Source organism: Miniopterus schreibersii (genome assembly GCF_964146895.1).
Source record: "Miniopterus schreibersii genome assembly, chromosome: 15".
NCBI lineage: Eukaryota > Metazoa > Chordata > Mammalia > Chiroptera > Miniopteridae > Miniopterus > Miniopterus schreibersii.
In genome coordinates this window covers 50,552,063-50,579,361 of record NC_138115.1, presented here as the reverse complement: position 1 = coordinate 50,579,361, position 27,299 = coordinate 50,552,063, and the positions used below count along the sequence as shown (strand labels likewise).

Genomic DNA, 27,299 nt, shown 5'->3' with positions numbered 1-27,299 from the left:
GCCTCGGAGTCACCCGCAAAAACCTCTGCCGCCAACAACTCCGGGAACTGCACGCATGCGCCAACCCGTGCCGTCACAGTCACGTGCCCAGGCATTCGGCTCTGGCCTTGAGAGGCGGGCTCTGATTGACAGGCAGGTCGACCTGTCAGCGGGGAGCACTCCCCGAGGGTAGGGCAAAGAGGTTGTTAATTGGGGACAGTCCCGGCCGGGGGCGGGTTCTTTGCCGCCCTGGTTACTATGACGCCCGGCCCCCGCCCCCTCGGCTGGCCGCCATCTTGTTGTTGATCCGTACCCAGTGGGCAGCGGCGGGAGCTGGACCGAGCGGCCGGTGAGGGGCCGCTGCTGCGGGGCTCAGCCACCTGCGCTGCCTGCCAGGGGCGGGCCGAAACCTGGAGGCCCGGGGGGCCCAGCTCCCGTGGGGAGCCGCGGGCGCCCGCTGCCCGGGCCGGGCCGGGCCGGTGAGTGACAGGACCGGCGGATAGACCGGCCTGACGGCCGCGGGGCGGGCAGCGGCGGGCGCGGGGCTGGGGCGGAGCGCGCAGGACTGGGATACCCGCGGAGCATCACTTGATCATCGCTCGAGCGTCCTGACCGGCCTCCCGCGGAGCCTCGGAGGCTGGCGCCGAGGTCGGGGGGACGGCCTCGGGGGGGAGGTCTGGGAGCGCCACGCTCGGGGGACGGCCCGCAGGGTAGCGGGAAACTAGCTTCTCTGACCGGAGCCCCGGGCTCCGCGGATCCGCAGCGCTGAACCGCGTCCAGTGCCTGCCTGATGCTCCCCGGGGCGTTGTGTTGCTCCGGGGTGAGAAATACCCGTACCTCTTTCTTAGATGTCGCTCCTGCGAGTGATTTTCAGACGGCGCGAGGCTCAGGCCAGACAAACCAGGCGAAAGCCCCGCGAGCCGGGCAGCCGGTGCACGGCCCCGTGTTGCTGGGAGGGCCAGGGCCCCTCCGCCGGCGCCCGCCGCCCGTGCTCCCCGGAGCTCACCGTTTGCTTCTTCCTAAAGGGCCTGACTCAGTGTCCATGATGCCCGAATTATATGTCGGGGCATCATTTCTTCGGTTCTCGACCACCACTTTTTGGACTTGTGGTAAGGTCTTCCTCTTTTTGCTCTAGGAAGAAAGTATTATGGTGATGACTTGGTTGATTTTACCTACAAAGAGACATTCCATTCCGCCAGTGTAATGAGACAAAGGAAATGAAGGAATGTGTTAGAATCAGAAAAAGAGATGAAACTTTTTTTTTTTTTTTGTCGTTGTGGATGGTATGGAACTGCCGAATTAAGTTTTAACAGACTAAATGTATCTTGCCCAATGAAGAAGAACCGTCAGTCCCTCTTCCTGGGAGGGTGGGAGGGTTAGAGATCCAAGGCTAGGTGTCCTGGAGAGTTCTGAATGCTTTGAAACACAATTCTCTTTCCCTGTGGTCCCTTGACTTCTCCGCACAGGCTCCTTGTATGTGGTCATACAAAAAGCCTGCATGAGACCACTAAGAAATCAAGCAACAATACTTTGAGCGCTTGGGTTGGGATCTTGTCACCTTTGGAATGTTTAATTTTGAAAGAAACCATCTCCTGGTCAGGAGATCCTTTTGGGGAACAGATGCTGAAACCAGAGAAGGCTGGTGGCCTGTTGCTGGTGGCCTTACTTGTGAGAAGAGAGAGAAGTTAAGTAGGCTTTATTTATTTCATTACCTTCCCTCTGCTATTTTTTGAATCTTGAATGAGTTTTGACCTTGGTGAGACCAGTTCCTTGGGGAGTTCTAGATAAGAAAGGAGGGAGATATTAAATTAGAAGCTTCTCAAAATTGTCCCAGTCTCACCAACTCCCCCCCTCCCCTTGGTTTAATGCTTCCTTTAGAAATGTAAGGCAGCCACATGGTTAAATTCTTGCTGGTTTCTGTTAAAATAACCCCAAGTTAGGCTCCTGTCCTGTTTAGGATCTCTCTGAGATATAGAAAGTGACAGACTCTCCTTAGTAAGTTTCTCAACACTAACTTTTACATACAACTTAAGGGATTCAAGGGCCCATTAAATTCCATCCATGGTGTAACCCTATGTTAGAACTGTTGCCCCAAGGAATTTATAGAATATCCAAGAACTTGTATTGCCTTTGTTTAATGCTTTTACAACCTTGTGAATATTTATGAGTAGTAGATAATACTTGATTCAGCATGGTATTACCCAAAGGTAGCTAACACCAGCACTTCTGTGCTGGGCATTTTAAAGTGCAAATAAGTAAGAATGTTATAATAGCAGATCCTCTGTCCACTTAAACTTCTTTGTCTATGTGTTTCTCCTGTAAACATCAGCACTTTTAACTCTGTCAGCAACAGACAGACTTTACAGACTCTGGAGATCCTATACTGAAGTCAGAAACTGCTGCAGGTTTGTGGGATGAGATCTGATGTCCTAATGTGGCATTCAAGGTGCTGCTGGCCAGCTGGCCTCAGCCCACCTCTCCAGGGCTTATCCTACCTAATCCCCAGTAATCAAATGGCTTACTAAACATTCTACACATGTTAGCCATTTCTCTACACAAATCACCAGCTGAATCCAGTGGGTTTCGCCCCCTTTGGGATACCCCTTTCCTTCAGTTTCACTTCTCTTTTCTCCAGAACCCAGGTGGGGTCCTTCCTACCTCTATGAAACACCCCCAAACAGTCCAGCCCCTGGGGATGCTCCATTCCCTCTGAATGGCAGTAGCATTATTGCCCTTATACAAAAAACAAAATAGTACTTGCTCTTTTAATAATAATTGTGTTTCCCCTGATAAGACTTAACCCCTTTACTACCGAAAGTGTATTTTTATGTATCTGCACCTGCGTATAGTAGGTGAGGACTAAATGTTTACAAAAATGTGCTCAGTTTGTCTGAGTTGGTAACACTCTCTGTAATTAAACAGAATGGAGCAGATGGGCAAGTAGAAATGGGGATTTGGTGGCCGTGGAGCTCCACTCCCTACCTTGCACAGGTTGACTCTAGTGCCTGTGGAGGCCTATCCTCAGTGCTTCAGAACAGAGACAGAACTTGCTTACAGTGCAGAAGAACTGAGGCCTGACAACAATAATTCTGCATCTCAGAAGTGGCTGTGTGGCTCACCGCCTTCCTAAGATGCCAGTTTTGACTCTTGGAAAACGTGTTGGGTGAGCATGGCACTGGGTGCTGAGATTCTTAGACCCTCTTCTTGGTTGGGGCTTGGTCTCACTGCCACCTTGGCTGCTGTAAATGAGTCCATGGTGTTTGCTCCTTGCTCTCCTCCCACCGCTGCCCTGAGTCTGTAAGGAGCAGTGATGGGCAGAGCTGGGGAAAGGCTGACTCTGTCTCTGGGTTAGGGCAAGGGACCACTCAGGCATTTGGTATACTTGTACCAGCGGGTCTGCTCTGATTTTAAATCAGATTTCATTTCTCTTTCCCCACTACAGCAGGATTTGAGCAATGGGTTTTGAATGAGAAACCTAAAACATACTGGTTCTTTTATGAAAGGTGATCAAGACTCATGTTTGTTGCTATAGTTTGCAGTTACATTTATGTAGGAGGCATTACAAATGCGTTTTGATGGGAACACATGTTCACTTTAGTGCTGCATCCCTGTTAGGGACTTTGTTTTGTTGAGTGCTTAGAAATTCTGCTTCTGACTTCCTCTGTAAAGTTTTATGTGTTGGTGGGTGTAGCTTGCTTATTCTTGTCCCCTCATTTTGCTGAAGGTAGACGGGCTGGGGAGCTGGTTTAGAACTGAACTCTATTCAGGTCTAAAATTTGATGCCCTGGCTGGTGTGGCTCAGTGGGTAGAGTGTCAACCCACGCACCCGGAGGGTCTTGGGTTCGATTCCTGGTCAAGGGCATGCTCCTGCATTGCAGGTTCCATCCCTGGCCCCAGTAAGGGCACCTGCGGGAGGCAACCAGTTGATGTGTCTCACTCACATCCATCTCTCTCTCTCTCTCTTCTCCTCTTCCCCTCCCTCCCTTCCACATACTCTAAAAGTCAATGGAAAAATATATCCTTGGGTGAGGATTAATGCCCCCCCCCCCAAAGTGTGATGTCAGTGAGGAAGAGCACCTTGAAGTCCATAAAAATCTGGGCAGGTTATGATTGAATGAAAACTTATAAACAACTTATTCTATAATCAAAAAGTCAGATAATGACAAGTGTTGGTGAGGGTGCAGAGAAATCAGATCAGAGCCCTCACACACAGCTGGTGAGAATGTAAAATGATGCAGCCACTTTGGAAATGGTTAAACATAGAGTTACTATATGACCCAGGGATCCCACTCCTAATTATTTCCTCAAGAGAAACGAAAACATATGTCTGCACAAAAACCTGTATGTGAGTGTTCATAGCAGCATTGTTCATGATAGCCAACAAGAGAAACAGTCTAAGTGTGCTTCAACTGGTAATGGATAAATGGGATGTGGTATATACATAAAATGGACTATTATTTAGCAATAAGACAAGAATGTGGTACTGACACACGCTGCAACATGGATGAACCTGGGAAAAAATTATGCTTAAGTGAAAGTTGCCAACATACAAGATTGCATATGATATGATTCTGTTTATATGAAATGTCTAGAATAGGCAAATTTCTAGAGATAGGAAGTAGATTTGTGGTTGCTTAGGGCTCAGAGGTGGATGGAAGGATAGGGCAATGGTAGCTAAAGGATACGGGATTTCTTTTTGAGGCGATGAGCATGTTCTCAAGTTGTAGCGATGGTTGCATATATTTGCGAATTTACTAAAAGCCATTAAATTGTACACTTAAATGGGTGAATTGTATGATGTGTGAATTCTATCTAAAACAGTTATAAAAACATATTACTTTTATAGAAGTAATACATATTCACTAGTTTAAAGAAAGATAATATATGAGTAACAAGAAGAAATAAAAATAAAGGTCCAGTTAGTGTATAACTGGACCTTTTTTTTCTGTTTTGTAACTTTTACAAAAATGAGATTATGTTATACATCCTGATTTGTACCTTCTTACAGTCAGTGACACATTACGAACATCTGGGTTGGTAAGTGATGCATTTACACCAGGGGCCAGCTGGCATTAAATAGGGAGCAGGGTGTAAGGGCAGTGGGGAGCGGTACGGTCTTGGGAGAGCAAACTAGCACAGACCCTACCTGAAAGGTCACTGTTGCTCAGTTCCAGCCAGTTGTGTTATCAGTCTTGTGAGTTGTGTGGTTGTTTTTTTTTTAAGAAAACCAGAAATCCGGATTTTGATGTGAAATTTCCTGAATTTTAAATTTGACAATGAATTAAGAAAATTTGAGCCATTTTACTGGTCAAAGAAAACCGTTAGCCAACTGGAAATGGTAAAATTTTTGAGTTGCCTGATGTGCATGTTCCCAGCTGAGGTGGGACAAGGTGACACTTTGCTTTCTTCTTTCACCTAATGCTATAAACAAGTGTCCTTTTAGCAGTACATTAAGTGCCATGGTTTTTCATATTCACCTAATACTATAAACAAGTATCCTTTTAGCAGTACATTAAGTACCGTGGTTTTTCATATTTTTGTGCTTTTCTGCTGGTGAATTTGGTGCCTAAAATGGCTCCCAAACATGGTGCTGAATGAAGTATGTGCTGTCTAATTTTCCTAAGTACAAGATGTGCCTTATGAAGAAAATACATGTTAGCTAAGGTCAGGCATGAGTTATAGGGCTGTTGGCTGTGAGTTTAGCATTAGCAAGCCGACAATATAAAATAAAGTGCCTTTAAGCAGAAATATACATGAGAGGTTATGTATTGTATGAAGGTAGTTCTGGAAGATCATGTATTGATTGGTTTGCAAAAATGTGACCAGCCAGATGCTCACAGAAACATAACCTTGTATTTCCCCAGGAGCAGTGGAGCAGTGTTTGCTAACTGGGTGTTCTCAGTGACTTTATAGAATGTAACTACTGTAAATAACGAGAGCTGACTATATAGTCTTTTGTACCTGGCTGCTTTTTCAAGGTTTACCCGTTTCATTGTGTTTGCTCTTTTTCACTGCTGAATAGTATTCTAGTCTATGGCTGTCCCATTTGCTGATGGGCGTTTGGGTTGTTTCTAGTGGTTGGCTATTATGAATCAAGGTGCAGTAAATGTTCTTGTACAACTCTTTGTGTGTCCATATGTTTTCCTTTCTCTGAACCACTGTCTAAGAATAGCATTGCTATGACTCCCACACTGTCAGAGGGACACTTTCAGGAAAAGCTGGAGAGTAGTCCTGTGGGGTGCTGGGCCCCTTTCGTTGTTACTCTTCCTGTATAGTCCTCAGGACCAAGCTTTGTTTCCCATTTTGCCAGATTTTCAGATCAACCCAGATGGAATCAAGAACTAATGGATACTCCATTGACGTTGGAAGTTGAAATAACCAGGGACTGTTGCAAGTAGACATAAGTTTCTAGATTGAGGGGTCTATTTGCTTTCAAATCTACTTCCATACTTGTCATGGTTCTAGAATTCTGTTAATTGATGCAGGTCAGGAGGCTTCTTGGCCATCCATAGGGCTCACAAAATTCATCCTTCATCTATCTGTGGAGCCTGGCCTTGGTGACTTTTGCCTTTGTAGTGTCCAAACCCAGTGACCACAGCGGGTACTGCCTCTTTAGACTGATGGTCATGTGGAACATATTTTGGGACTTTAAAATTTTAATTTGAATTCACATGTAACTTTTTATAGTTTGGGGCTTCCTTGTCTGATGGTCTTCCATGTGTGGTATTTGAAAACTAGCACCAGCCAGAGGATCCTAGATCTAGATTTTAATTTCTGGGAGCAGCAAGCAGTACTTTTGCTGATGAATACTCCCTTAAACCCCTTCCATTAAAAGTCGTTTACACGCTTTGCCTGTTCATAGCTCTGTTTGGCATGTTGCTTCCTGTTTCACCGTTGACTTCTTGGACCAGTGTTCAGTGACTACTGGGTTCTTTGTAGTCAAGAACTTGGTTATCAAAATTCTCTTTTAACACTTTCCAAATCTCTTAAAGAATTAAATTGATTCTTATGAAGCTGCTAAAGCAATATTTTTGGATGGAAGGTAGAGATTTAAGTGAATGAAAATTTCATATGAGAATTTGTTGAAATGAGAAATTATTCTTTAAATACTGCTTCTTTAAGAGGGCATTTTATTAAAAATTTTAAGTGTCTGTATTTTATTTATAGTTTAAGTTTTGGTGAGAGAGAACTAATACGTAATATCCCTCTTACTCGATTGGAATCTTGGCCTGCATGCTTTTCTCTTGAATAAGTGGATGAGAGAAGGAATGTCTTTTTCCCCCCTTTTATTTTATTTTTCCATCACCATTTATCCCCTTATACCCTCTTCTACCCACTCACCCCCTGCAATCACCACACTGTTGTCTGTGCCCATGAGTTCTTTCTCTCCTTTTTTCTTTTTTGCTCCCACCCCCTTATCCGCCCACCCCAGGAATTTCTTTTTTAACAGCCCTATAAGACTAGTAGTAGTCCATTCATTTTACATCTGAGGAAACTGAAACCACACAATAATTTGAATGAGTAAAGTTTAATAGAAAGATTTATTAACTGTAACAGGGTATTGGAGTGATGAGAGACTGGCTAGTAAGAAGTAGGGAGAACACTGAATAACACAGGAACAGCATATATGGGAGCAGCCACTACCTCTAGGGCTGATACAGAGCGCTCAAGGAAGCTGAGCTGAGGTCCATTTTTTCTAAGTTGTTGAATTTATTGGTATCCAGTTCATAATATTACCTTATTATTTTAATGCCTGTAAGATCTATAGTGATACCCCCTTTTTAAAATCCCTGATAGTGGTAATTGTGTGTCTCTTGTTTTTTTTAAAAAATTATTTAAATACTCACCTGATGATACTTTCTTTTATTGATTTTTAGAGAGAGGAAGGGAGGTGAGAGAGAAAGAAAGAAACATGGATGTGAGGGAGAAACATCGTTGCTTCCGTTACTCACCCCGACTGGGGATCAAACCTGAAACCTAGGTATGTGCCCTGACTGGGAATTGAACCCACAGCCTTTTGGTGCACAGGACTACATGCCAAGGCTGTGTCTTTTTATTGATCAGTTTCTCTAGAGGATGTATCAGTTTTATTTGGATTTTTTTCAAAAGACCTACTGTTGGCTTTGTTCATTTTCTCTCTTTTTCTATTTTATTGCATTCTACTTATATTTTTATTATTCCCTTCCCTATACTTATCTTTGGTCTTTTTCTGGTTTCTTAAAGAGAACCTTAGGTCATTAATTTTATATTTCTAATGCTTTTAAAGCTATATAATTGTAACATTGCATTTTCTCTTTGTTTTTGACTCCCAGAATCCTGAGAGCTTTGCATGTTCAGGCTTTTCAGTTCCTTATGTCACATGAGTCAGGAAAGGAAGCTGAGAGAGCAAAGAGATGTGGAACCCGCTTTTAAGGAATGATGCTTCTTTGAAGACATCAGTACTAGACTTCTCTAAGTTGGGAAGTTGATGGGTTTGTGTGGGTGAAAGTTATTCCCCATCTATCTGGAACTACGGGGTTGTCTATGAAGTAGGTAGAAGTGTTTTTCTATTGTTTAAAGGTGCTTAAATGTGGTAATTGTGTTTCACTGGAGGGTAGAACATAGCTATAATCTAATCTGCTTGAAGCAATTACACTCTCATGGTTTGTGAGGCATTAAACAGGTCATTTACCTCTTCTGTTAAACGCGTCCCACATTCTCTAACTGCATGTTGCCCATCTGCTTCTGGGTGCCCTCTAATAAAATCTTGATCTACATGATGGATCTTCCACTGTGTCATTGTGTGTGGGGTGTGGTGCTAAATGGAGGGACAGCCTGAAGTCTCTTTGTATTGTTTCCTGAATGTCTGACTATAGAAAGAATTATGCTGTGTGGCCCTGGAGGGGGAAAGTCTCACAGGAGGGCAGGAACAGGAGACCAAGAACATGGGCTGATCTCAGTCCCTATGTGGAGCAGCAGGCTATCCTCAAAGAGCAAAACTTAGCAGAGCTGTATTTTGTTGTGGACACTTCATTGTATTCCCCAAATGCAGCTGAACACAATCCAGTGTTCATGTCTGAGGACTTTCAGTTGTGTCTTCAGATAATCTGCAGAGTAGTATAGTATCAAGATGTTTAAGTGTGTTGATTTCACTGCCAAAGGAGGAGTCGTCTGGATTGTAGCCATATCTGATTTTTAGGTGTTGTTTCCTCTTTTAAAATAGTACAGAATGCAGTGATTTAAAACTTCTTTGGAGTTCTAACAGTTTTGTGATATCATTGAGACACCACAGGAAAGACAAAAGCTATTTTATGGTTCCATAATTCCTTACTCCGGAGATTTTTCATGTTTTAAACTAGTAATCATTAATATGAGGTGGGGCTCTAAATGAGACCTCCAGGTAAACTAACAAAGCTCAATGCTGCGACCAGAGTTTTAGCTTCACCTCTCTTAGGTGTAGGAGATTTTATTCCACATTGTACCTCTTTAATAGCAAGACACATATGAAAATCACTGGTACTAGGTAGCACATTTGTACTGGGAATGACCTCCAGTTGTAAATCCAGAGTTATAGCTGATTGAAATTCGGGTGAGTGACAAGAATTACTGTTCTTTTGTTTCTGTTCTGAAATAGAACAGCTTTTATTCAAAAAATGTTATGGCGAGGGAAAATCCTATGTAGGGAAGCATCCACATCAGTTTCCCAGGCACCTTAGGGTGTGCTCACCTGGGCCTCCGTCCTGTCAGCTCTCCCCCACTGCTCTCAGCTTCTCTTAATTGAGCTACATTAGGATGGAGGTGAAGGAAAGAAACTAGAGTCACCAGTCATGTCAGAAACCTCGATTGGAGAGCAGGCCTGGCACTGCCCCTGTGCATCTTTCTTTCAGTTGTGCAGAAGCTTCTCTCCTCAGTTTTGGATCTTTAGTGGGATGGGCAGTATGAGATGTGAAGTCCAGGATGCTCCTCACTCCATATTTTAGCATTTTAGACAGGCTGTTTTTTAAAAAAAAAAAAATATATATATATATATATATTTTTTTTTTCATATTTAGAGAGCGAGGAAGGGAAAGGAGAGAGAGAGAAACATCGATGTGAGAGTGAAACATTGATCGGCTGCCTCCTGCATGCCCCCTACCGAGCATTGAACCCAAAACTGGGGCATGTGCCCTGACCAGGAATTGAACCGGCAACCTTTTGGTGCATGGGACATGCCCAGCCAACTGAGCCACAGTGGCCAGGGCTAGACGGTCTCATTTTAAGTGTTCTGTGGTTCTGTATTTCTTTTAGAAACATTTCTCCTGTCCTTCCACGTGTGTGCTTTCTGAGTTTGACCATGTTTAGATTCAGTCGTAAATGTGCTAGGCAGAGACTTATTGATTCACGTCTGGCTCACTTGCACTGTTTAGTCACAGCACAAGGTATTACTGTGGCAGCTTGTTAAGAATGTCCATTCAGATTGTGAGCAATGTTTCAGGGAGGAAGGAAGGGGCACCTTTGTTTCTCCTTTCTTTTGTCGTTCTCATTTTGATTTTCCCTGTATCACTTGGGACCTGTGTTTAAAATTCTGTCGTCAACCCTCCCCTTTTTCCCATTCATTCTAGCACAGTTGAGATATTTTCAAAAGGGTTTTTGCTTATATATATATATACACATACATACATACATACATATATATATATATATATATACACATATATATATATATGGAAGCACAGGTTTCTAATCTTTACAAATCCAATAAAACCAGGAAAGGGGTTCACTGGATTCTATCTTTTCTCTTTGTCCTAAATTAATTCTGTTCTGGCAGTTACTTGATGGGCTGGCACATCTCAGGCCTCCTGCCAAGTTTCCATTCCTCCTTGCTCCCTGTTAGCTCTCTGCCTAGTGCTCTCAGGAGGATGCCGCTGTGTCCCTTGATCCTGGGATAGGACCCAGGAGTCTGAACAATTCTTCATCTCTTCTCTGAGGACAGACAACAAACTAGATATCTTTAAGCCTTTTCTCTTCTTGTTTCAGACCTTCCAGATTGCTCTAGGCCTCTGCACACACTTCTGGTTTCTAGGTGAGGGTTGTGCCAGGCCCTGGCAGATTGGAAGGGCAGGCTCAGGTTGGCAGCCCTACTTACTTTGAAACGTTCCAGTTCCCTCCTCAAAGGTGAGGTTTGTGAGCATCTGCCTGAAACAGTCCTGCCCACGGGGGGTGGGGAAAGGAGGATGCGCTCTCGCGCCCTCCTGAGCGTATCTAACCTGTGTCAGCGCCTGCAGTCTCGTATGTAAAAGCAAGAACGGACTTGCCTTCAAGAGGCATTAGGCTCCCTTGGTTATGTGCTTTAGAGAACAAACAAGCTTATATGTTAGTTTTCTGCTGTAGTTTTTTTATCCATGAATTTAAGGGTATTTCAGTATCTTTTTCCTGTCAGAGTCTTTATTAGCTTATTTCTGAACTTAATTTTCATAAAGTCCAGAGCTATACAGCCCAAGCTTGCTTTATTGTTCTTTTCTGTTAGAATGACTCATCAGGCCATTGTATTGAGTGATTTTGCTATTTTAACCTTGGATTATATCAGAGGTAAGAGACAAACTAAAGATACATTATTGACAGAATTTTACTTAGCATTTCTGACCTACCAAGTTTAAATTTAATTTTTAAAAAACTAAATGAATTTTATATGATTTTTAAAGGACATGATACTTTGTCATTATGCTTTTAGTGCTTAAGTAGATATCTTTAACTTCAGAAGAGGTAGTAGAAATACTGAGTTTATAAACCATTTTTTATGAAAAATTGAGAAAATTTACAAAATATACCTATGGAATGTGAAGGCACCAAGGATGCTTCTCTCTCTCTCTTTTTTTATATGGTTTTATTGATTTTTTTTTTTTTGAGAGAGAGAGGAAGGGAGAGGGATAGAGATAGAAACATCAATGATGAGAAACATCACTGATTGGCTGCCTCCCGCACACCCCCTGCTGGAGATCGAGCCGCAACCTGGGCACCTCTTAGCACACCGGCTGGGCAGGGATGCTTCTCTTTATAAAAAGATTGCATATCAGACTCAAGTGGTTAATCTGAGGCTATAAAAATATGTTGGCCACAGAATTTGGAATTCTAACCAGGCTTCTTAGAGTGCATGTCTGCTGATCTGCATGTTAGTGTGTGTCTGAGCCTGCCCGACTAAGGAACTTGGTGACCAGGTATTGTCTTGCTCTTGCTGTGGAGATAGTGCCTTCCTAGTTCTCAAAATAGTTCTGACCTTGTTTGATACCATATCTGATTGCAGTTTCTCTTTCTTTGCCAGGGTTTTTATTCATTGCCACTTTCTAGGCTTACTCTGTTGTTTAGTTAAAACAAACAAACTTATAATTTTTTTTTTTTTTTAATATCTTTATTGATTTCACAGAGAGGAAAGGAGAGGGAGAGAGAGAGAGAGATAGAAATATCAGTGATGAGAGAGTTATTGATCGGCTGCCTCCTGCAGGCCCCGACTGGGGATCGATCCCGCAACCCAGGCATGTACCCTGACCGGCAATCGAACCCCAATCGCCTGGATCCTAGTTCGATGCTCAACTGCTGAGCCACGCCCAGCCAGGCTATAATTGTATTTTCTAAACTTGGTTGGAGTTCTTTGATGTGGTTCATCCTTTATTATTGAGATTATCTGTATGTTTGCTGAATTCCCCCCTTGTTTCTCTTTTGTACCCTTAACAAAACTGTTCTAACCTCTTCACGGGCTATCTTCTTTTTCCTTCCACATCTTGTTTAGTTTCTGTTGTTGCTGTTCTTATCTGGGTATATTTAAAACTGTTTTTCTTTCATATATCATCTTTTTAGAGTTGAAACACAGAACTTTGCATTTCTTTATTTGTTGATTTGGAATTCTGTCCTGTGGCCAGCGTGCTTTGCTCTCTGTAAAGCCATCTCTTTGTCCTGGCTTTGGTAGCTCTAGATTAGTCTGTAACTTTTTTTATTTACAATCCTAATAGTAAAAAGAAAGAACGTGTCCTCCATAAACATTTTTTTCATGTCATATATTTACCCTATTGTGCATATCTGTTACAAACATCATATACATACCTACATGCATTCATTTATTCAGCTGTTCTTATTGTGTGGCTGCCATGTGCCAGGCACTACTCCGGGCATTTAGGATAATATGTAGTCACCTAGCTCTGGCCAGTGTGGCTCAGCAGTTAGAGCATCAGTCCTGCACCGGAGCGTCACGGGGTTTGATTCCCAGTATAGTGACCTAAACAGACAGTCTTTCCTTCATGGGGTTGACATCATAATAAAAATAAGCAACAGATATCATTGATAAGTAAATTACATGTCAGAAGAGGATAAGTACCATGAAAAAAAAAGAAAAAGTAAAGCAGATTAAGGGGACAGAGTTCAGGTGGGTTTGCAGTGTAAGCTTAGGGAGGTTAGGTAGATCTCATTGAGAAAGAGACATTTGAGCCAGTACTTGTGAAGGAAGTGAGTTATCCATGTAGATATCTGGGGGTAGAGTGGTCCAGGCAGAGGGAATGACTGGTGCAAAGGCCATAGAGTAGCAAAATACGCCTGTGTGTCTAGCTAGTGTGACTAGAGTGAGGTAGCAATGGGAGAGGGCTAGAAAATCAGATCATAGAGAAAAGGGGGTGGGAGGAATACAGATCTTGTGGGATCTTGAGATGGGGTGAGATTGCAGGATTTTGAACTGAGAAGTCACATGCTCTCTTAGTTTAAGAGTCCTGTAGCCTCTGTGTTGTGTTTGTTTTTATTGGTTGTTTGCAGTAGGGTATGAATCAGGTCCAGGGGAGAAGTGTAGCACCAAGCTAGGCTTTAGTTTGTCGAAACACACACTTTGTTTGAACAGGATCCTGTTGTGATTAAAATTACATGACCAAGTAGATAATTCATATGCCCTAAGTATAAGACGTGAATTTAGTTCTTTTTGCCACTGTGAGATTCCTTTTACTTTCATATTGTGTTTTTACTCACTGTGGTCTTCTGGAATTGTTTAATTCATTCCAACAAAGCAGTTTTTTTTGAGCACTTACTGTGTGCCAGAAACTGCCTTGGACCCTGGATGGAGATGAAAGAGAACCATTTGGTGGTGGTGACAGACAAGTAGACAGATGGCAGTACAGTGATACATTGCAGTAGAGGCAGCGCAGCCTCCCTTAGGAACCATAGAGGCGTGTACGCACTCACGTTAGGCGACAGCAGACTCTGGGGAGACTCCCTGGGGCCTTATCCTGAAGGAGGTCTCGAAGGTAGATGGCTGAGCAGAAGGGACTGTGCCTTAAGCGGTGCGATCTGTTTGGGGGAGTGGGAGTGGAAAAAGGTTGATTTTTGTTGATAGCGGGGAAATAGAACATCGTTTCCTGGGCAGCTTCGGATAAGACAGCTTTACAACAGTGTTCTTACATAGCCCATTAGCCCATTATCGTGAGGTTCAGAAAAAAAGTAATGATTTATCTCTTGCAGGTAAAACCTTATTCCTGCTCTACAAATATTTTATTTTTTTAGTCTTGAACTTCCAGATGTAGTCTTGTCAGTACATTCCTAGTTTTAAAAATATATTCAGTACTAAGGAAGGTGCCGACTCCTTTAACTTTCTTGAGAGAAAAATGACATTACAAGGAGGGTACTTGAAGGCAAGGAGCTTTTCCTTGTCCCACGGGTTGGTATGAAGTCAGCGGGAATGGAGGCCCTTTGGTGTTAAACATGGTCCAGAGTTGATGGCCATAGATTTAATGTAAAAAATCTGAAGCCTGAATTCCTTTGGGAAAAGCAAGATGTTTTTATGATTCTACAACTAACAAGGACTGGCTTTCCCCACCTGGTCTTGGCACCTTTGGCAGAAAATTTGGGAATGTAGTGTGACCTGATTTCTCAGGCAGAAACCCTTCCTTTGAGTGAGGGAGAGCCCCTCACCAGTGCTGGGTGTCGTGGGAAGTCTGAGCAGAAGGAGCTCATGTTGCCGTCTGGTTTTCCTGGACCCTTCTCTGAGTGTGAGGTGAACAGGGATAGTTGCTGTGACATACTCGAGCGCTAAGTCACATCCTTTAGAGAACTGAGCAGAAGAGAACGTGGGCTTTGTGCCTACAGAGGTAGATGGAGGAGACGAGACCAGCGCTGCACCATTAAATAAAAATTCACCAACTGCCTCTCACGCCTGAACCAGGGGATACTGCGTGTCAGGGCACCAGAGTCCCTGCTCTTACCCCTGTTGCAGACCCTCTGAGCACTGGGGAACTATCTTGTCGGGAGCTTTGATTCCCTCTTTCCTCTTTCTTTCTGTTAGGAAAGAAGAATACGCTGAACAGACCCTGACCTTTGGCTTTCAGCTCCCCAAGACCTTCTACCGAGCTCTCCTTTTGTGGCCCATGTGCTGCATCGTCTGCCCTCAGTGTGCAACGGGCCCCCAACGCAATGTGTGTTTGTCAAACCATGGAAGTGGGGCAGTATGGCAAGAACGCGAGTCTGGCCGGAGACCGGGGAGTCCTCCTGGAGCCCTTCATCCACCAGGTGGGCGGGCACAGCAGCATGATGCGCTATGATGACCACACTGTGTGCAAGCCCCTCATCTCCCGGGAGCAGCGCTTCTACGAGTCCCTCCCTCCCGAAATGAAGGAGTTCACCCCCGAGTACAAAGGTTAGTCACTGACCTTGGACTGCTTCCCTCAGCTCAGTTTTCCTTGTTTTGTTGGCCCTGTGATGTCTCTCTCTCTTCTCTTCCTCCTCTCTAAAAGTCAATAAAAAAAAAAAAAATCTTTAAAAAAAAAAAAGGCCCAGGGATTGAGGCAGTGCCCATCTAGAGAAGGAAATGGGCCAAAGAGAAGGCTGTTCTTGGTTTGACGTATTGGCATATTTGTAAATGCTTCTCACTAATTTTCAGATTATAGAGCCAATTTCGCACATCGGGTGAGGAGAAACGTAGCAGACAGAGGGTGGATGTGGAAGTTAGACAGAAGGCAGCCTGGACCATTTTTAAAGACAGAAAACAAAAACCCTCCTTCCTTGAGTTAGGTTTCTAGGTGTTGTGTTTTAAGTGGTTTGGTAATGATTTAGAAGACATTACAAACAACCTGTTTGATAAAAATAGACACAACAAACTTTTGCATGCATACAGCAATGGAAAATACAAAGCTGTCGGCTGAGTGGAAGTTCTCTCTGGGGAGGTTAGCTTAGCATCACGATCAATGTGCGCAGAAGAAGTACTTCTGGGACTATCTGGGAGGGAGAAGTCTGAATGTCTCTCTAATGACACTGTCAGGCAGAAGGGCTCAATGTAGAGGAGGCCACAGGAAATGGCAGCTTCACAGAGCCATTAAATAAGTAGTGGGTTAGATTGCGTCAGGTATGCATGTCACCAAGGGGACACCATTCTTCTTGCGCACTGTTACAAAAGTCATTAACTGCAAGTGAGAGCTACAGATAAGAGGGTGAGAAATAAATACAGATTTATCCGAGATCAAAGGTAAGTAGCAGACTCAGAGTGGGGTGAGTGGTAAGCTATCTTATGGAAAGATGTCTGCTGTCACTGTTCCTACGTTGATCTATAGTTTGTTCAGGGCAGGTGACGTTTGTGTGCTGTAGGGACAGCCAGCGCCAGCCGTCTGTGCCACATGGGCCCAGCCTGTGTAGACATGTGTTGACTGGCTGCCATTTTTTCAACAGGCGTCGTGTCTGTCTGTTTTGAGGGGGACAGTGATGGTTACATCAACTTGGTGGCCTACCCTTATGTGGAAAGCGAGACGGTGGAGCAGGATGACACACCAGAGCGGGAGCAACCGCGGCGCAAACACTCCCGCCGGAGCCTGCATCGGTCGGGCAGTGGCAGCGAGCACAAAGAAGAGAAGGCCAGCCTGTGCTTTGAGCCCTCTGAGAGGTGGGTGGCGAGCAGGCTGAAGGGGCGTACCTGGCCCTGTCAGCACCACCACGAGAGCCCGGGCACATTGTGCATGGGAAGTAGGCCTGAGCTGGGGGGAGGTGGCTGGTGTTCTTGGGTCCACCCATATAGATATGACCTATCCCCTGTGTGTCACATCACCCCAGGGATGACTTCTGAGTGTGGCTTTGGCTGGTTGAGAGAGAATGAAGCTCTTTCAGCCCTTAGGAAGCAAGGATGCCCCTGCCCTCCAGCTTTGTTATATCTCTTGCTTGCCCCCAGGACAGAAGATCAAGATGCATTGGTCCACCGTGAGGCTGCAGCTTCTTTCTGACCTGCAGGATGTCAGAGCCCAAGGGCAAAGAGAAGCCATTCAGACTAGTGTTCTTTAGGGGCTTTGGGTGTCAGATCACTCAGAGACTCTGCTATCAGCTATTAACCCTTTCCCTGCACCTAAAATTTTGTTTATTGCATTGGAAATTGATTTTTCTTGTAAATTAGGAAAATAGCCTACAAAGAATTGTTTTTTGCTATTTCATGCAAAAAATGTGAACTTCCACTAGGGTGGCAATAATCAAAAGGACAGACAATGAAAGTGCTGATGAGAATGTAGAGAAATTAGAACCTTCCTACGTTGCTGATGGGAATGGAAAATAGTGCAGCTACTCTGGAAAACACTTAGTTCTTCAAAAAGCTAAACCCAGCAGTTCCACTCCTAGGTATATACCCAAGAGAACTGAAGAAATTTAACACATAGAAAACTTGTACACAAATGTTCATAGCAGCATTAGTTCTAATAGCCAAAAAAGTGGAAACATGCCAAGTGTCCATCAGCTGATGAATGGATAAATAAAGTGGTATAGCTGTGCAATAGAATATTACTCAGCGATAAAAAGGAGTGGAGTACTGACGCACAGGATGAACCTTGAAAACATTATTCTCAGTGAAAGAAGCAAGTCACAAAAAACATGTTTTATGATCTATTTATATAAAATGTTTATAATAAGCAAATCCATAGAGACAGAAAGCATGTTAGTGGGCCAGAGACTGAGGTGGGGGAGAGGAGGATGGGAAGTGACTGCTAATGGTGATAGGGTTTGATTTTGGGGTGATGAAAATGCCTTAAAAATTCGATAATGTTGATGTTTTACAACTTGTGAATATATTAAAAAGACCACTGATTGTAAAAAAAAACAACATCACCACAAACAACAAACAAAAAATAATAAAACTAATGTAAACTAACAATAATGGGAGCTTCCTGAAACAAAGTAAAATCAAAACTGTATGATTAAATTACTCTATATTTACTGTCACTCAAAAATAAGTTTCTGTGACTGGGATGCCCTGTGACCTGACTTAGTTGGAATTGGACTTAGATGTTGCAGCACGTAGTTAACTCTGACATCAGACCAGTTCAGCCACACGTGCTGCACATCCTGCTTCCAAAGCTCGGGCCTAGGATGTTCCCGTCCCCTCACTCCCTTTGATGGAAAAGACACACTCACATCGAGGAGCACAAAACTCCATGGGACTCTGGCTGAGCGCGTGATGTGTCACTTCCTGTGTTCTCAGTTGGAGTCTTCTGTGGCCAGACCTGCATTTCTGGTGCCAGGAGAGGGCTTCATCTCTGTTGCATAGTTGCAGGGTCTCCTGATGCTGCCCATGCGTGTGGAAATGGATTCCAGCCTGCAGAAGCACAGCTTCCAGGGCTCCCCTCCTCCCCAAGGGGCTTCCTTGTGACTGGTGTTTGTGGGACCTAAGCTTGGTCCTTCAGGTGGACAGGGACTGTTCCCCAAGTCCTTACCTGGCGGTTTGTGCCTCTCTGGGCAGCTCGTAGGAGCGGCTTTCTCTTCTCCTCCAAAGATACAGAAGTTATTTCATGTGTCATCTGTGACAAGCCAGTGCACATAGGATCACGGGACGGTCTGCCCATGTCCAGGTTCAAGGCCCTGCTCTGAAGGTGACAGCTGTCTCTGCAGTGACCAGACTTCTGTTTGGCCTGTTAGCAGAGTCTCTACATCACTCCCAGGAAAGGAGCTTGTTTCTTCCCCAGGTCGAGGGCTGTAACCAGGGTCCCCATTTAGAGAACTGGTTAGGGTTTACTTGGCAAATAAGTCAACCTTGCTGTTTCTTAAAGGGGATCACAAACAGGCCCCCTGAATGCCTTAGCAGCGCCCTCACCAGAAGAAAATGGGACTTTTGTCATGCTGAGGGGCACTGCCGGACTCCTCCACTTCCAGTTAAAGGAGCACGGGACCTCTGCCAGTGCCACCCTGTTGGGGAGCGTCAACAGTTCTGGAGAGGACAGTGGCATTGACATCGCTGCAGCAGCCGCTTCTGCTCAGAGTCGCAGCCATGCTCTGCCGTTTCCAGGGCACGGCTTCGCCTGCCCTTTGCTTTGCTTTGCTTGGCAGTTCGACAAAGGAGCCTTGCAAATTACTCCAGGCAAAGACTTTAATGCTGGGGGAAAGTGAAGTTGTGGTAAAGTTCTGATATTTTGAATTGGAGTCATCTTACCAAAATCCCTTTGTGGTTTGACTTTTTTAGAAATCGAGTTTCCTTACTCGGTGGCTTCATACTTTCCTTTCCACAGGTGCAGCCTGGTCCACTGAGAGGCACAGGTTCCGTGGGGCCTGCTCGTCTCTTTTCCTCTTTCTTCCAGGCCTGATACAGAGGCAGACAGATATTCACGAGCATAATGCCAGCATCTGCCTCCTTGCAGAATTATTAAAGAAAGATTGTCGTCGATGTCACGGACTCGACACTGCCTGAAAGGATAGTCATTCATGTCCTTAACAGTGACATCCTGTGCTCCATTCTGTATTTGTGAAGTGTGAAGCCACATGCTCATCACTTTTTGTATTTTTAAAAATTGTAAAATATAACAAAATTTACCATTTTCACCTTCTCCCAGCATACGGTTGAGTGGCATTAAGTACATTCACATTGTTGTGCAGCCATCACCACCTTCCACTTGCAGAAGCCCTGCGTCACCTCCGGAGAAGCTCTGTGCGTATTAAGCAGTTAACTCCACTCTTCTTCCCCTGGCCCTGGCAGCTACCACTCTACTTTCTGTGCCTGTGCATTTGAGTTACCTCGTGCGAGTGCAATCATATGCTAGGTCTCCTTTTGTGTATGGCTTATTTCACTTAGCACAATATTTTCAGGGTTCATCCAGGTTGTAACATGTATGAGAATTTCATTCCTTTTTATAGCTCAGTCATATTCCACTCTATGGATGTGCCATGTTTTGTTTATCCATCTTTCCACTGACGGACACTTGGGTTGTTTCCAGCTCTTGTTTACTGTAATGCTGCTGTGAACATTGATTCAGGTATCTGTTTGAGTCTGTTTTTGGCTCTTTCAGGTATATACGTAGGAGCGGAATTGTTGGATAATATGATAATTCTATGTTGAACTTTTCTGAGGAACTGTAAGACTTTCCCACAGTGGCTGCACCCTCCAGTAGTGTGTGAGGGTTCCAGTTTCTTCTCCTCAGCAACAGTTCAGTCTGTTTTTATAAGAGCCTTCCTAATGGACGTGAAGTGGTAGCTTCCTCCTGTAGTTTAATGCAAAGAATTATTTTTCAGACATTTTTTAGAGACACAGGAAGATCACTAATAACCACTTACTCACTTTTATGTGCTCATGCATCTGGGGCCCCCATGCCGCCCACCAGCAGGGTCTGTAGGTGGCAAATTAGGCTTGATCCACCCTGTGCAGTGAGACCCCAGAGGGTGACTCGTGTATGTTCTTTCTCTGTAGCTCCCAGGAGGCAAAGACTTCAAAGGTGGAGCCACACAGCCATTCAGATGTCCCTTTCCAGATGCTAGATGGCAATAGCGGTCTGAGTTCCGAGAAGATCAGCCACAACCCCTGGAGCCTGCGCTGCCACAAGCAGCAGCTGAGCCGCATGCGCTCTGAGTCTAAGGACCGAAAGCTCTACAGTATCCTTGTTACTGCTGCTTCAGCAGCATCTGCTGCTGGGACGATGGGTGCTGGGTCAGGGTTCCCTCAGCACGGCTGAAACCCTTTCTGCTCAGGGCTCCCTCTTTTGTTCTCATCTTCCTTTTTCATAGGCTCTTCTTTCTCTTCTTCCTCCTTACTTTCATCAGCATATTCTTTTATGCTTTTTGGGGTTGTTAAGGCTGAGTCTTAAACTTGGGAGTCTGGAAGACTCCCAATAGAACTTTCTGTGCCAATGGAAGTGTTCTGTACCTATGCTTTTTATTAGTATGGTAGACACTGAGTATACTACAATCTGGCTGCTGTGACTTGAGATACTGAATTTTAAATTTATTTAATTAAAATTTAAATCACCAAATGTGGCTAGTGGCTACCATATTTATCAGTACATGTCTAGAATCAGGGATCTGTGTGTGTGCGCGTGCGCACGCGCTCACAGACATGCAAACGTCTATTTCTCACCTCCCAAAAGATAATAATTAAAAAGTAATGTGTTTGATTTTGGTGTTCTTTTTGTTTGTTTTTGTTTTTTATCTAAAGATAAACACATACCTGTACAATGTAAAATAGTTTTAAGATGTTGAAGGTAAAAAGTACTAATTATGAAGTAGGAATCCTTATAAACATTTGGTGTTTGGCAGCAGTAGACAGTAAATAACTAATACTTACTGAGAAACCGAGGGGAAAAGTGCTGAGCACCTCATACATACACGCCTCATAATAGTCTTTGAGGGAGGAACTCTTACGATTCCTTCTGTAGGTGAAGAAATGGAAGCACTGGAGCGTAAGTGTGTCCAGAGCCAGGGAGTGGCCAGAGCAGGATTCAAGAGCCCATGCTCTCAGGCACTGAGATGCTCCTATAGCCTTTCTTAGGATTTATTGTCACTTATTTATAGGTTAAGGAAGGTAATCGGTTAATTTAAGGCCCAATGTAATGGTTTTCTGTAAGTTTTTTTGTTTTTTTTTTAAAAAATATATCTTTATTGACTTGAGAGAGAGGAAAGGAGAGGGAGAGAGAGATAGAAACATCAGTGATGAGAGAGTCATTGATCAGCTGCCTCCTGCACACCCCTGACTGGGGGATGGAGCCCGTAACCCGGGCATGTGCCCTGACCGGGAATCGAACCCTGATCGCCTGGATCCTAGGTTGATGCTGAACCACTGAGCCAAGCCTGGCTGGGCTGTAAGTTATTCTTTAAAGAATTAGGAGGTGTTAAAATGTTCATCAGAGTAATGCTGAGTATCTTATCCACTGAGGCTGTGTGATGTGTCATCGTCCCCAATGGAATTGAGGGCTAGGCTGTGAGTCCCAGTGACATTTGGCAGATATCTGAAGAGCCTGTACCTTTATCCAAGGTTGTTGCAGACAGCCCTGGCCGGGTGGCTCGGTTGGAGTGTTGTCCCGCACACCAGAAAGTTGCGGGCTCGATGCCTGGTTGGGGCACATACAGGATCAGTGTTTATTTCTCATACTGATGTTTCTCTCTTTCTCCCCCCTTCCCTCTCTAAAATCAATAAAAAGCATATCCTCGGTGAGGATTAAAAAAGATTGTTGCAGACAAATTTAGATGAAGACATGGATGTAAATGACCATAGAGCCGTTTTGAGCAGAAGGTCCTAGAAGTACTAAGGGACAAGCTTTAAATATATAGTCCACTGGTTTCAAGTTAAGTCAGAAAATGGCAAGATAGAAATTTAAACCAGCTTCTTCTAAAGATTCCTAATTGGAAATGTAAAGTCTGATTTCTCATTTTTATAGTAGTACTACAAAGATTTCTCAGGCCTGGAGTGGGGCCTTGTTTACTGATGGTGCAGGGATATATGTGAGTCTGTCAGAACCTTCTGTAGTTTGTGTATGCCTTCAGGACATCTGAAGAATGAGAGAGTGACGACTCCAACAGGTGTGGTGTGGACAGCAAGTGGAATATCATTTAGCCATAAAAAGGCATGGAGTTTGTCATACTACAATATAGAGAAACCTTGAAAACATTTTGCTAAGCGATATAGCCAGACACAGAACGACAGTGACTCTGTGACTCCACTTACATGAAGTACCTAGAGTAGACAGACTCCTAGAGACAGAAACAATAGAGGCCGCCGGGAGCTGGAGAGGGGAGGGGAGGGGAGTTGGTGCTCAGTGGGCACAGCTTCTGGTTTCAGTTTGGGAAGATGAAGTTCTAGAGATGGGCGGTGGTGGCGGTTGCGCAATAATGTGAATCTACTTAATGCCACTGAACTGCACACTTAAAATGTTTAAAATGGCAAATTTTATGTTACGTGTGTTTTACCACGATAAAACTTTTAAAAAAAAGAAATAAGCCAGTAGTGCGAAGTCCACATTTGAGAGTTTAGGATGTGAATACAGATTACATTAGACGAGAATGCCCCCTTTTGTGGAAAAACTTGCTTGTGCTTTCCTGGCGGGGGTGCACGGTGAGAGTGGTTGTCGTTCCTGACCGTGGCGCAGAGTTCCTCCTGCTGGAGAACGTGGTGCACCACTTCAAGTACCCCTGTGTGCTGGACCTGAAGATGGGCACCCGGCAGCACGGCGACGACGCGTCGGCCGAGAAGGCAGCCCGGCAGATGAGGAAGTGCGAGCAGAGCACGTCAGCCACGCTGGGGGTCCGCGTCTGCGGCATGCAGGTGAGCGCCTAGGAGCTGCTGCTGGCGGGTTTTAGGTTGCCCTTGTGCCTGCTGCTGCCCATGCCACGTGCTCTCCTTGTCCACATTGTCCAGAATCTCCTCCGAGAGGGTGAGTCCCCCAGGGGGTGCTGAGTGCATCCTTGTATGTATGTTCCTTGAGCCCTCTTGTCCTTGTCTGGTGACTTTGGTCTGGGCTCCAGGTACAGAGCTGCTCTGAGAGCCTGTTGCCCTGACATTGGGGCAAGTAAGACTCTTGTCTGTCAGTACGATGTTCCTAGTTTGAGTCCAGTCGCAGGGCAGCTTGGAAAAGGATTTCAAAGGTGATGGTGCAGAACCTGCAGGCCTGGTCTCTCTCCTGGCTTTATTGCAGGAAAACTTAGGATGAACCTGGCCTGCCAACTCAGTTGTGTAGGGTTAGAAAAGCTCAGGCTGATTAGCAGTGCTTTCCAGACAGTGCTTGCCCAGGGCACTATGCAGTCATCAGGCCTCCTGGCACTCACCCTTGTCTGTTTCCTGGGGTTTCAGGTGTACCAGCTGGACACAGGGCATTACCTCTGCAGAAACAAGTACTATGGCCGCGGGCTATCCATTGAAGGCTTCCGCAACGCCCTCTATCAGTACCTGCACAACGGCTTGGACCTGCGACGTGACCTTTTTGAGCCCATCCTGAGCAAACTGCGGGGCCTGAAAGCGGTACTGGAGCGGCAGGCCTCCTACCGCTTCTACTCCAGTTCCCTGCTTGTCATCTATGATGGCAAGGAGTGCTGGGCTGAGTCCTGCCTGGACCGCCGGTCCGAGATGCGTCTCAAGCACCTGGACACAGGGCTGCCTGAGGTGGCATCACCCTGTGGCCCTAGCACCAGCCCCTGCAGCACCAGCCCCGAGGCAAGCTCCTCCTCTCCACCCAAGGTGGATGTCCGCATGATCGACTTTGCACACAGCACGTTCAAGGGCTTCCGGGATGACCCCACCGTGCATGACGGGCCTGACCGAGGCTATGTGTTTGGCCTGGAGAACCTCATCAGCATCATGGAACAGATGCAGGACGAGAACCAGTAGGCCCAGTTCTGGGCCCTCGGAACCCCTTCCTCTCCACCCGCAGGCAGGGACCATTGATCTGAACTCGCCGTGAGGACACACAGACTTGCTTTTAAAGGGTTATATTTCTCTTGGGTATAAACTAAAAGAAATGTTTTTAGCTGTAGCCTGGAATCCATATATATATAGAAGAGAGCAGAACACACATCCTCTCAGCCAGGCTCCTTAGCTCTACAGCTCTGACTGCTGTGTCCAGGCTGACTTAGCAGAGGTGCCCCTGGTGGGCTTGGCAGCAGGGACAGGGTACCCTTGGACATTGGTTTCTCTTGCCTAGGTTTTTGGGGTCTGTGGCTACAGGGCCCTGCTGATTGTGGGGTGAAGCCCTGGGCTCGCGCAGGGCCCCTCCATGCCCACCCATCCCTTGTTCCTCAGAAGTAGAGGGATTAGGTGCCCATCTCTAGGGGACATATTCTAGTGTTGTGGGTGTCAGCCACTCTTTGACTGATGCCCCCAGGGCACTACAAGACCAGCTGTGCACAGCTGGACCCATCCAACTCAGTTCTGTTCTTAGCATGAGGCTAGATTCATGAAGCTGCGCTGAAGTCAGCTTATGGCAGAGGGCAGGCCCCGGGGTTCCCAGGCCCCCTTTGGCACTTGAACCTGCTCCTTTTCCTGCCTGCACACCCCAGCTAGCCTTTCTCACCAAGATCCCTTGCCTAAGGAGGCCACGCCCTCTTGCCCCCCTGCCAAGGAGAGTCAGTGTCCCAGCAGGCCTCAGGGCCTCTGGTGACTCTGGCGAGACAGTATTTGCAGTTCTTGTGCTGTGGGGCTGGGAGTCCCCTTTCTCTGGTGTGGGCAGCTGTGCTGCCTGTGGATGGGCTGCTCCTCCCAGGGCTCAGGGGCTGTGGTCCGCTCAGGGTCTCACCTTTCCCCAGGCCAAGCTCAAGGCAGCAGCCCATTTAAGGATCTCCAGGCTTGTCTGCACGTAGGGACGTTGTCTGCGCCCTGGGTGCAGGTGCCCAGGTATTGCTGAGTTTTGTCTTACCAGTCCTGGAGTCCATCAGTCTCTGTCCATCTGCCAGCCCGTCTCGGGATCCTTCCCCTGGGATGTAGCCTTGTTCATTAGTAAATATTGATTTCCTTCATGCTTTCCTCAGCAAAATATTCTCTCCCATTTCTGAGGTGAGCTTTTGCCCCTGGCCCGTCTTCAGCAGGCGCTGCCTTTTTTCAAAGAACTGGTAGAATTAATTGTAGGAGGCATTTCCCTGCTGGCCCAGCACCCTCTCTGTGGGCCTGGAGTGTGGCCCCTTCAACACTCAGTACTTACAGTGGTACAGTGAAGGCCCAAGGGGTGACCCCTTCTCCATGGTCTTAGTTTTTGCTGCCAGCCCTTAATGACACAGAGGCCTGCCACTTCTAATACTTTTGGCCAGGAGGTGACACTGCACTTACCTAACCATTGCCAAGGTTAGTGCCCTTACCTCTGAACCTAGGGGCCACTGTCATTGTCACTTTGGGCATATCCCTGTTTGGGCATTAAAGGTAAGCTTGCTAGACTCTGTCTGTGAGAAGCCTTGGTAACTGATGGATAATTTCCTGGTCCTGAGGCAGCCTCATGCATCTTAAATGGGTTCCTTGATGGATCCCATGTCTCAGCCCTCTGACCCTGGTGCCAGTGGTGGGCAGGTTCCCATTCCTTGGGGCTGGGAGGGACAGCTTGCTTGTTTCTGGTCAGTAATGACTGTCTTCTCTCCTGTACTGTTCTGTGGCTTCAGCCGTAGGGGCAGTAGCTCTTCATTAGTGTAGACAGTCATTTCCTGGCAAGGCAGAGGCTGAGACAGGGGCACTTGGATTACCTTGATTTGAACCTGCCCAGCCTGGAGGTGTGCTGTGCCTCCTGAGTTCCTATATTTTGGGAGCACATGCCACCCCCTTCTCTTCATAGCAAGAGGCTGTACCCACTTATATTTAGTGTTTTCCTGGCACTAAAAAGAGAAGGCCTGGGATTTGCTGCTTCTCCCCCCAGGGTGGGTCCCCTCTTTTCAGCACTTTCGCCAGTTGGAGAACCAGCCCCCCTTTATCCTGCAGGTGGTGGGCCTGTGTGTGCACATGCTCTCCGCCCCTACTCTTCCTCACTGCTCTGCCAGAGTCCTGTGCCTGCCAGGCCCTGCCTTCCCAGCCCCAGCTTGGGACCAAAGTGCAGCGTGGGATCACGGTTGGGTTACTCAAGTGACCCCTGTCCATAGTGCTTCCTTGGGCCAAGTGACACAAGCCCCTGGGAGGTGGGATTGGGTGGTGCTTAAAGAGGAAGGGGACCAGTATAGCAATTTGCCAGGGACCCCCACCCCTCCCTCACATTGGGGCCTGTGCGGTGGGCGTGGGGACTCTAAGGGGCCAAAGGCCTAGGCTAGTTCAATAGCCGCTGCTCACCTGCTCACACGCACGCCTCCTAGATGCAGATTGCTTTGAACGTCAACGCCCTTGAATTTGGTTTTCTTTGTGCCGATTTTAAAAAATGGTTTAATGAGGGGAAAAACTTGGAGGACCTTGGGAGGGTCCTTTGCTTCTCCCGGAACCGCAAGGCTGCGCCTCTGGGAATCGCTTTCTTGCTCCACTTCCCTGTCCCCCAAAGCCTGCGCCTCTCTGACGCGTGGCTCCCGCCCGACCCCGCGCAGTTGGGCGTCTTCCGGACGCTGCGTGCGGGGGACGGGGTGCTTAGACCTGGGGCCGAGCCACCCCTTTCTGTCCACCTCGCGCTACCCGCCCCGCTTGTGTCTGAGGTCGTGTATGTCAAAATAAAGCCGCTAGAAACTCA

The 27,299-nt window shown here is 46.0% G+C and overlaps 1 protein-coding gene across 3 annotated transcripts; it reads left to right on the top strand.

The window, feature by feature from the left end:
• The first annotated feature begins 256 nt into the window (after positions 1 to 256).
• IP6K1 (inositol hexakisphosphate kinase 1) lies at positions 257 to 27,299 on the top strand. 3 transcript variants are annotated; one of them, XM_081160407.1, is made up of 6 exons: positions 257 to 458; positions 15,248 to 15,598; positions 16,624 to 16,834; positions 20,603 to 20,784; positions 23,271 to 23,446; positions 23,972 to 27,299. In XM_081160407.1, exons 2-6 carry the CDS (start codon positions 15,376 to 15,378, stop codon positions 24,503 to 24,505), a joined length of 1,326 nt encoding a protein of 441 aa, XP_081016533.1. In that variant the 5' UTR covers positions 257 to 458; positions 15,248 to 15,375; the 3' UTR covers positions 24,506 to 27,299. The 3 variants fall into 3 exon arrangements, with proteins under 3 accessions (XP_081016533.1, XP_081016535.1, XP_081016534.1); XM_081160409.1 differs by having other exon boundaries at positions 294 to 458; positions 15,291 to 15,598; XM_081160408.1 differs by lacking the exon at positions 257 to 458 and adding an exon at positions 7,905 to 7,960.